Source organism: Pundamilia nyererei, unplaced genomic scaffold (assembly GCF_000239375.1).
Source record: "Pundamilia nyererei isolate P.nyererei 1_Seehausen unplaced genomic scaffold, PunNye1.0 scaffold00018, whole genome shotgun sequence".
NCBI classification, from domain to species: Eukaryota; Metazoa; Chordata; class Actinopteri; order Cichliformes; family Cichlidae; genus Pundamilia; species Pundamilia nyererei.
This window is the reverse complement of record NW_005187419.1, coordinates 5,429,622-5,439,198: the sequence shown is the minus strand read 5'-3', so window position 1 is coordinate 5,439,198 and position 9,577 is coordinate 5,429,622. Positions and strand designations below refer to the sequence as shown.

Below are 9,577 nucleotides of genomic sequence, written 5' to 3'. Positions count from 1 at the left end.
TGTGTGTGTGTGTACAACAGCTTTATGTTAATGTACAATCCTTAATATGTTTTGTCTGTGTGTTGGGGACTTATTAATATTTATACAAGTAGAAATAAGCATTTAGTCCTTATGTTTGCTGCTAATGTGGTGAGGTAAAATTTGTGGTTTAATGAGGAAGTACAAGAAAATATTCTAAGTCGGATAGTGAAATGCAGAAAGTAAACAGGAGTACTGGGAGGCTAGTTGCATACAAATAAGAGAGAGGTGGCAGAGGAAAAGGCTTATAGCGAGTTGGATGTGAGGGTGGAAACTAAGGAAAATTAAAAGGACTTCTACTGACTGGCTAAGAAGAAATGGAAAAGCTGCACGGCAGGATAGGCTAAGGAGATGGAAATGCACTAAAAAGTGAGGAGTGTCTTGAAAAGATGGAAAGAGTATTTTGGAAAAGCTGATGAATGAAGAAAATGAGAGAAAGAAGACAGACGGAGGTGCCTGAGGAATGGAGGTGAAGTGTACCATTGCTGGAGTGGGTGGAGCGGTCAAACAAAAGTGTAAGCGAAGGTTTACTAGATGGTTGTGAGAGCTGCTGTGATGGTTTGGAGATGGTGGCACTAATAAAATGTCAGGCAGCAGAGCAGAAGACTTTATGATTTTCATCAGCAGTGACCAGAATGGAGATTAGAAATGAGTACATCAGAGGGAGAGCTCAGGTCAAATGGTTTGAGGTGCTTTGGACATTTACAGAGGAGGGATAGTAGATACTGGACAAAGGATCCTGAAAATGGAGATGCCAGGAAAAGAGCAAAACCTTGGAGGTTCATGGAAATATGAGGACATGCAGAGGACTGGTGTAACAGATGCTAGGGACAGGACGAGAGCATCCAGACAATCAGCCAAAGATTTCAAACTTTCTGTTTGGTGATTTAAAAGGAAAATTACTTTTATCCCAAATCAATGTGTGTGCCCATTGGGTAATCTAATAAATAGTGAGCCAACATAACTTAACGCATAAGTGAAATTTTATTAAATAGTGGTCATTTACAATACCACATCATAGGAAATAAGTCACTCATTGCATAAAGATGAAGCCACCTTCAGATTTCACACATACAAAAAAGAAAACACACAAAGGACACACAATCACATTTAGCTTGCAATTTAAGGCAGAAATATTTTGTTTCATGACCCAGTGTTTTTGTTCATTGCAGATAAGAAGTCCAAAACTTTTATGAGCAGAGATTTTCTCCTTTTTGTTATTGCTTTTTGTAACAAGCCTCCCAACATTTCTTGGTGACATCTGTGACTTTTGAGAAGTTTGCTGCAGTGGTTTTCACAGAAGATTATGTCACGTAATTGGAATAAGTGTATTATTTATTCCAATAAGGCCTGCTTTAATTTAGCCAAACTAATGTAAGGTTATCCTTGAAAACCCACAGTATGGCTTTCCTCATTTACAAACATTTTTTTAAAAAGAAGCTTAAGTTGCTTTTTATGATTTCATTTCACAGCACTTGTTTTGCAAACGTAAGAGTGCTCCGAATCTATCCAGCATACGAACCATATCGTTTACTCATCTACACAGCAGATAAATGTCAAAATTGTCATGCTTTACGTTGACAGGAAGTCTTCAGGCCTGCACACACCATGCAGTCTGTCACACAATCCAAAGTGCAGGAAAAGAAACATTTTCCTTTCACCCGATAAGGATGCAGTCTTTAAGGTGGTTTCCCTCCCCCACTGTCCTGGATAGCAGGTGAGCAGGTTCAGGGTCTTCACTGAGATTTACTCCTCATTTCCTCCGTTTCATTGGAAAAATGAGAGCACAATAAGACTACAATGATTTGGTACATGTTCCTTTACATAACCACTAAACAAAGTTTCTATCTTTTAAACTTTACTCCATTAAGAAAATCTCTGCCTGGGATCCAGGCTCCTTATTGTGTCCAGGGATGCGGGGTAAGTGGTGAGGTGCGTGGATCTGCAAAAAAAAGAAATCTCCACAAATGGGCTGACTCTTCAGACCTGTCCTGAATTATTCTCTGCATGTTTTGCTGTGACAAACAACCAGCGGCACAGTGACCGCCTTCACAATGCCAGCTGCTCTCGATCAAGGTTCATCTTTTGGAAGAAGGCCTTTCCAAACTCATAGCTGCTTATCATAACAGCGCAGGCTGGGGCCACTTTGATCACCCTGGGCATGAAACCTGGGGAAAATAAACATGTTATTTTTATGCAAAGCACACATTATAAGTTTCAATTGGCATACAATCGGATAAATGTGTACCTGCAAAAAGGCCCCTGTAGCCCAACTCGGCCCGTATTTCCTTCATGATGTGCCAGGTGGATGACGTTCTCTTCACAGAAACTAGAGGGCATAAGAAGAACATCAGTATGTAAATTTCACACAACGTAAGTGCCTACATCATGAACGCATGTCATGCGCAGACCTCCCAAAGTGTCCATCTCTCCCAGCTCGATCTGTCTGCGAGTCTTCACAACATCGAAGGGCAGCGTCAGGATTGCAGCGATCTAAACACAGCAGACGGAAAGAGTCATAAACTGTGCTATATGCAATATGACTAAGTGCCAGTTTAGTTCAGGGCAACACAGGAAACATTTACTCAGCAATGATTGGTTTACTGGGCAGTAAGAGCCATCACAAAAGGAGCTAGAGACACATCTGCATGAATGTTTTACAGGCAGCAAAGTTAGACTTTTATTCCCTTAAACAATGGATCTGTAGAGTTTCAGACTCTTAATGTTTCTGCACAAAGATCAGTCCATAAAGAAAACAAACAGTGCAGTATTGCAGACATTGGTGCATGTTACGTGGATTTCCACCATGATTAAAAGTTCTTTTTTCATGAATTGCAGTAGATGTTAGCTGCACTTGAAAGGAAACTATTTATATCACCAGTTGGGTAATTATTGCTCGAGTAACATCACGGTGTGAATGTGTGACCGACACTGGCCTGATTCCCCCAAGTTATCCAATGCAGTCTCTCAGACTTTGGTATCAGGTGCTTTAGTGTTATAAAGTCATTCACATAAATTTATGAGCATGGTAATCGCAGTAGGTGAGCAAAAGAAAGCACTGTTTTCCATAGCGGCACATTTTTTAAAGTTTATTATCATTTGGGTTCAAGCAGAAACTAACTCTGCTTCAGCGATATCAGTACAGGTGTCAGATATCCTAACATTTAAACATTTAACATGCTTAACAACTGTAACAAAGGGCAGGTGTGCAGAGTACTCACTGCTCCAGAAACAGCTCCTGCAGTAAAGCTGATAGAGAAGTTGGCCTGAGGAACTTCAGACTGTTCACAAAGCCGGGCCTTCACCATTTCATAGTTAAACCAGTACAAAGCTGCAAACACAGAGATTGGTAATTTGTTACTTTGGTCCACATTAGAGTCAAACTACTGTCTTTTCAGCTGCTCTTCTGTGGATTTCTACATTTAGAAATTCTCTGAAATTAACCAACACTTAACTTTGACCAGTACGAGCTCCTCTTGGCTGCAAACTCAAAAGAAAGAACTCCAAACATCAGCAGCACGCTAGAGAATTTATGGAAGCCAATCGCTCTCCGTGTCCCAATTACCAGGACAAAGAGCAGCATAAATTGACGTTTTTACTTCCTCCTTATCAAAATAGTTAAATGAAGTGGAAATAGAAGCCTTACAGTCAATAAATACTGGTAAAGAGAAAATCTATTCTGCAGCTCAAATGCGGTGCAGTAAAAATTAAACACAATGCTACACCTATTTTGTTACCAGGGGGCCTCTATAAGATTTTCAAGGCGAAAAGGGTTAGAGGTTATTATGGGAGACTAAATCGAAGGTCTAGGATAAATGTTCTCCTTGTCAAATCCGTGGAGCTAATTTATGATTTATGGCAGTGAGCTTCATAAGCTTATGGTTATGAGGCTTCTGGAAGAGTTTCATCGATGACAACAAGGAAAGAGTCCTATTTTAACAAAAAGACGTCTGTTTAGAACAGATGGAAGGGGGTGGTGGAATAACAATGCTGCAGGAGTGGTTAGACAAGTTTCTGTGGCGCACTGGTAGGGATGGGTTCTTGTTGAGGACCGGTTCCCACTGTTTCAATTCCTTGGAATCGTTTGCCATTTTTGCAAACGATTCCCTTATCGATTCCAGTCGCCCCGAATTACGTCACCACGTTGCGGAGCGTCATTTACCTGGCAGGAAACACGGCACCTAAGCAGCTCAAACGCTCAAAAGTTTGGTTATATTTTACGAGAACAGATGACAACAGGGCAACTTGCAATACTTGCAAAGTAGATATTTCATTTAAGGGAGGAAACACTACGAATATGCAGAAGCATTTGCTCACAAAACACACGATGACCTTAGATGAATGTCGTGTTTTTAATTCCGCTCCGGACTCGTGAATCTCAACCCAGCAGCAGCGGTAACGTTTGCACGTCCTCTCCCGTTAATGCGGCAGGTAAATAATCAACTAACAGTGCATATTATGTTAGCGCGATCTGCCTTATTACAAAACCTGCCATTACTGTGCATTTAGATAACCATGATGAGACAGAGTCTGGCTGGCTCAGATGCTGGCAGTTCTCGCTGCAGTCTACCGGTAGCGTCTCCTTTCAGGCCAGGATAGACGAATGTCACCGAGCAGTGACTAAGTTTGTGGTAAAAGGCTTGAACACATTTGCCACAGCAGATGCCCTGATTTTCATTAAGTGAATGTGTTTAATTGTAGGCAGGGACATTACTGGATATTCTTGTGTAATTGCTACTGAATAATTTATGTTATACTTTGTTATTGCTAGAGAAGAATATTTATTTTATTATTTTACATTTACAATTTTTTTTCCTGGGGATCCTGTGACACCCCATTGATCTCACTGTTGGGTTTGTAAGGCCATGTTACTCCTAAATTTCTATCTTGTTCAAAGAGAAGATATAAAACAAAGTTCTGAGCTAATCGACCTTAGTGTTCTCCTTTTTAAAAAGAATCGATAAAGAATCGAATCGTTAAACAGAATCGAAAATGGAATCGGAATCGTGAAAATCTTATCAATACCCATCCCTACGCACTAGCACGATAAGTGTAATCAACATGATGTGTCTCACCTGAAAAGGGTACATCTCTGAGAACGGTGGGTCCCCAGCCCCTCCACAGGGACAGAAGTCCATTCTGGGCCACAGCAGAGCGGATACATGTCTGCAGCTCGCTGTAGGACAGCTGACGGGACTGCATCTTGGTCCTGACCAGTTCCAGTGGGCTAATCACCGTCACGGCTCCCACTGCAAAACAGACACAAAGGTTTCACTTAAAGAGCACTGTCAGTACTTTGCTGTGATTTCTGTGTGGGGAGCTTTTGTTTTATTCCATGCACTTACATCTGGCAAGACCCCCAGCAACAAGAGGGACATGACTGCCCTGAAGACCCACACCGAATCTCAGGAAGTCCCGCAGCTGGTCGTAGCAGGTGAAGTAAATGACAGTGGCAGGTACTGCCATCACCCTGTTAACATAAACAAAGATTTCGAACAGAGGAACTGCACACTTTGCAACATATCAATGGAAAGTTCTCATAAAATTATAATAATATGCAAATTTTTTACTAGAATGAGACTGACGTGTCAGGTACTAAAATGCAGCTTTAGCGCAAGAAGTACTTTATTAAACCAAGTTCTGCTATTTATTTTTTGTTTTTTTAATTTCTTCTCTTTTCTCCAAGACACTCACGGTTTCCTTTTCTCTAAAACTCAGTGATATTTAATTCAGTTGAAGCTATGCACATTGAGTGCAATGCTCCAAATACTACACTCTTTCAAAATAAAACTGTACTTACTTAAAGTTTAAGAAATTTAATTCTGAATTTAGGTCTTCTTACACTTCAGTTCTGTGTCTATTCTACGAGTACTGAAACTTTACTAGATGTTACTCACAAAGTTGGTGGTAGCCCGCTCCACAGAGACCGAAGACCTTCATGGCGAGTGATTTTCACAAATGCATCCTGTCGCACAAACAAAAAACAAAAAAGAGAGCTTATATGATGTTAATTGTAAACCAATTGTAGGAAAAACAAAGCCACTAATGCATGACTACTCACAAGAGTCCCGCTGAACTGAGTGGGCTTTTTGTACCAGCTGGTGCAACTGGTTCTATTCTGACAAACATAGATGTGATCCATCAGCCCATTACAATACAGGAAACACTTCCCTGTGAGGAGGAACATGAGGTGGTCAGAGGAAGAGAAAACCACACTCAGATTATTAGCTATTAAAAAGACAAACAAACAAAAAACAACTATGATTAAAAAACAAAATTAGCACATCTCACAATAGCAATGTGAAGCTACAAGTGTTTCCTAAACTGAGTCACACAAGCTTTCACACAGGAGAGAAATGTCATTAATAATACAGGCAAAAGCAATGACCGCACAGCTGCTCTGTAGATAACACAGTCCTGTCCTTGCCTCTGCCAGTTTACTTAGTGCCGATTACCGAGAAACCTTTCAAACAAAGTCTAAAAAAAAAAAAAAAAAAAAAAAAAAAAAAGAGGCAGAATTCACATGAATGTATTTACAAGGGGAACTTTCTGTTTTCACTACCAGAAGACATTTGTTTTTAAAGCAGAAAACCAGGTATGCTAATCTACATCTGATCAAGTGTTAGCAACGGCGGGGCAAATACTTACACTTGGAATGACGTGAGACACCATCCCACGGAGCAGAAAAAGACGCTGAAGCTATGAAACGAAGGACAGAGCACAAACACAGGAGGACAGGTTTAGTGGGGTTAATGTTAAGAGCAAAGCATCACAGTAAAACATGTTAAAAGCAAACTCAGTAAACCACAAAAGAACAAGAGGTCCTACCTTGGTGGAACGGTGTCTGCTGAGCCTGCAGCCTGATCTTCACAACGTTTAGTGGCGTGACTGCAAACACAAGAATGAATTTAGTTATCACAACCACACAAGAGCTGATAAACAATTAACTCAGTGCCAATGCTAAGACACAGAGAACAACTCCAGCCTTTGTTTCTTTCTCACCAAACAGAGATGTGATGAGGGCTCCAGTGCCAGAGGCCAGCATCTGCTGCACTGGAGAGATCGCAGCCACGGGGCCACTGACGCCTCGCTCGCCCATCCTGCCAACCTGTCAAGACCAAGAGAAACAGCATGTAACACCAAGGTTTCAATCACATTAATATTTAAAACCATAGCTTTAAAAAACGCTCTCCACCCTTAAAAAATTTGTAGTGGTTCAAACATGGTCTTGCACTCAAACTAATTGATCAATTATCAGCAGCAGTTTGAGATTAATTTAATAGTTGTTATTCAATAACCTGTCTAATCCTTGCAGTTCTGGAGTCAAGAATAGTGTAATTATGTTGTAATACCCATCTTGAAAAATAAACTACAACTAAAAGTTTTCAGACAATAAAAACTTGGGTCAAAAAGCTAAAAAAGCAATTTCTAAATGTGAAATTTAAAAGTATAATTACACATGTGTGAGAATGTAAACTGAGATAACACGAGGCGTATATTAACTAAACTTGACAGAGCCGCCTTACCATTTTACACAACACTATCTCCCTGTTATGTAAAACTGTGAGGAAGGAGTGTCAGTGACTCAAAGGATCAGTAACCAAACACTGAGTTTGCAGCTGGATCAGTATCCGGTTAGATCACAATTCCTAGTGTGTGACTCCTGCTCCTGAGAGCCTTCAAATTACTGTCACTAAAACCCTTTTTAAAAGTTTTTTCAAGTTTCACAGACTTTGCATTCGTCTCCATGCATTACGAAGAGTTAAACTGTCATATAATGCTCAGAATTCACTCTGAGAAGCTTGAATTTAAGGAAATTAAGAAATATAAACCAGACAAAACTGGAAGCCAGGTTTTTTTTTTTGGATTATTTATATGATGATAAAAAGAAACAACTTAAAGGAAGTGGAACATCTGGAGGAGGAAAAGCACTGTTATTGACAGCATTTCAGTTCATTGTTAAGACACAGTTCATCATTTCTATTTGACACAAATTTAAGTGCAAAAAGAACTATGTGCGTAGGAAGGGTGAGTCTACAGTAGGTGGAGTTGTTAAAGCATTATGATAACTTATCTATAACACGCATGCCTTGTCTTCTTGCCCACTCCTAAATGATGGAGCATGTTGCAGAAAAAAACCCCAGACAACTTTGTTTAAACAAAATAAAGTTAAAGAAAACATGTACTGCATTGTGAAAACTTCCTTACTGTGTAGTTGACCTCTGCTTCCTTGGCTAACTTTATTATAGTTTAGAGTGACAAGAATAGCCCTCAGCCTTGGTCTTCCCAATAAGCTTCTTTGTCTGGCCAAGTCTCCTTCCACCAAGTGCCCACAACACACATGCAGCTCAACAGCTCCTTCTCCCTTTTTAATCTCTCTTACACAATGCTGCATGGATAATTGTCACGTCTGACGCCAGATAAACATTTCACATGTGCTGACAGAACATGAGAAACTGCAGATTACATGCTTCTCTGCAAACAAAACAAAACAAAAAAACTGCTGCACAACACAGCGGATGCACGAAGACATCGCGTGCTAGGACATTGTGTTCTTTCCCCCACTTAAGTTAGCTGACTTTGGTTGTAATAGAATTAAAACATGTGAAGTCCAGATAGATAAGAGGAGGAATAGCTGCCTTTCAAGGCAGCTGTGAATGCAGTGATCACATTCGTTGAAGCAAACCTTTCTGAAATGTGCTGTCAGCCACCTGCGTTTCACTGCACATTATCTGAGTCGCTAGCTAGCTAGCTGTTTACAAGCGACGTTTCTCACCTCTGCTTTAGCTGTGAGCGTTGCCGGGAAACACACAGGTGTCTTCACCCATATCAGTTAAGAGCTACACCATTCTGCCGTGTTTCGTCTGATTATTCGGGTGCTCCACCGTGGATAACCCGTAAACATCTTGTTGGAGGCAGCTTAGCTCGCCTCAGAGTGCAGGCTACAAGCTATGCACGTCGACTTCATAATCATGGACGCGCAGTCATGGGCGTATCATAACCGCAGGAGGCCTGTGCGCATGATTTGTAGATCCGGACTGATCAGGAATGGACTCGCTTGGCTCCCCCCCCGCTGTCGCTACCGTTGCTTTGGCGCCACCTGGAGGACCCATTGCACTTCGCTGACACATGAAAAAAAGTTTTTCCGTTAGTCAGGCGTATCCGTATCCTGAACAACGAAGCATCACACTTTACACAAGAAGAAAAGGGACATCCATTCATTACACTGTAATTAAAGTGCCGCGTTTAAATCCTCCCAGACGTTTACATTGATAAATAAACTGTAGTCAACATGATTTATGAAAGGGTTACAAAATAAAGACATGATCTATTTAGCATGGCTTTGCTTTATTCTGTCTCCATTCCAATTAACCCGCTACTTTTTCTTCAGTTACAATATCTTGATAGAAGTGTTATGTTATAAGTTATGTTGTGTGTCTGCTGCCCTCTTGGCCAAATGTCTCTTGAAAAGTAGATAGATAGATAGATAGATAGATAGATAGATAGATAGATAGATAGATAGATAGATAGATAGATAGATAGATAGATAGATAGATAG

At 40.6% G+C, this 9,577-nt stretch overlaps 1 protein-coding gene across 2 annotated transcripts; it reads right to left on the bottom strand.

Moving 5' to 3' along the window:
* Nucleotides 1-983: 983 nt before the first annotated feature.
* slc25a39 (solute carrier family 25 member 39) lies at nucleotides 984-9,265 on the bottom strand. Of its 2 annotated transcripts, XM_005726291.2 has the most exons (12): nucleotides 8,795-9,263; nucleotides 7,021-7,126; nucleotides 6,847-6,906; nucleotides 6,667-6,717; nucleotides 6,080-6,189; nucleotides 5,916-5,983; nucleotides 5,364-5,488; nucleotides 5,094-5,267; nucleotides 3,240-3,349; nucleotides 2,430-2,511; nucleotides 2,267-2,347; nucleotides 984-2,186 (listed from the first exon to the last, which is right to left on the bottom strand). In XM_005726291.2, the coding sequence occupies exons 2-12, from the start codon at nucleotides 7,115-7,117 to the stop codon at nucleotides 2,068-2,070; spliced, it is 1,077 nt and encodes a 358-aa protein (XP_005726348.1). In that variant the 5' UTR covers nucleotides 7,118-7,126; nucleotides 8,795-9,263; the 3' UTR covers nucleotides 984-2,067. The 2 variants fall into 2 exon arrangements, with proteins under 2 accessions (XP_005726348.1, XP_005726349.1); XM_005726292.2 differs by lacking the exon at nucleotides 6,667-6,717 and having other exon boundaries at nucleotides 8,795-9,265.
* Between the last annotated feature and the right edge of the window lie 312 nt (nucleotides 9,266-9,577).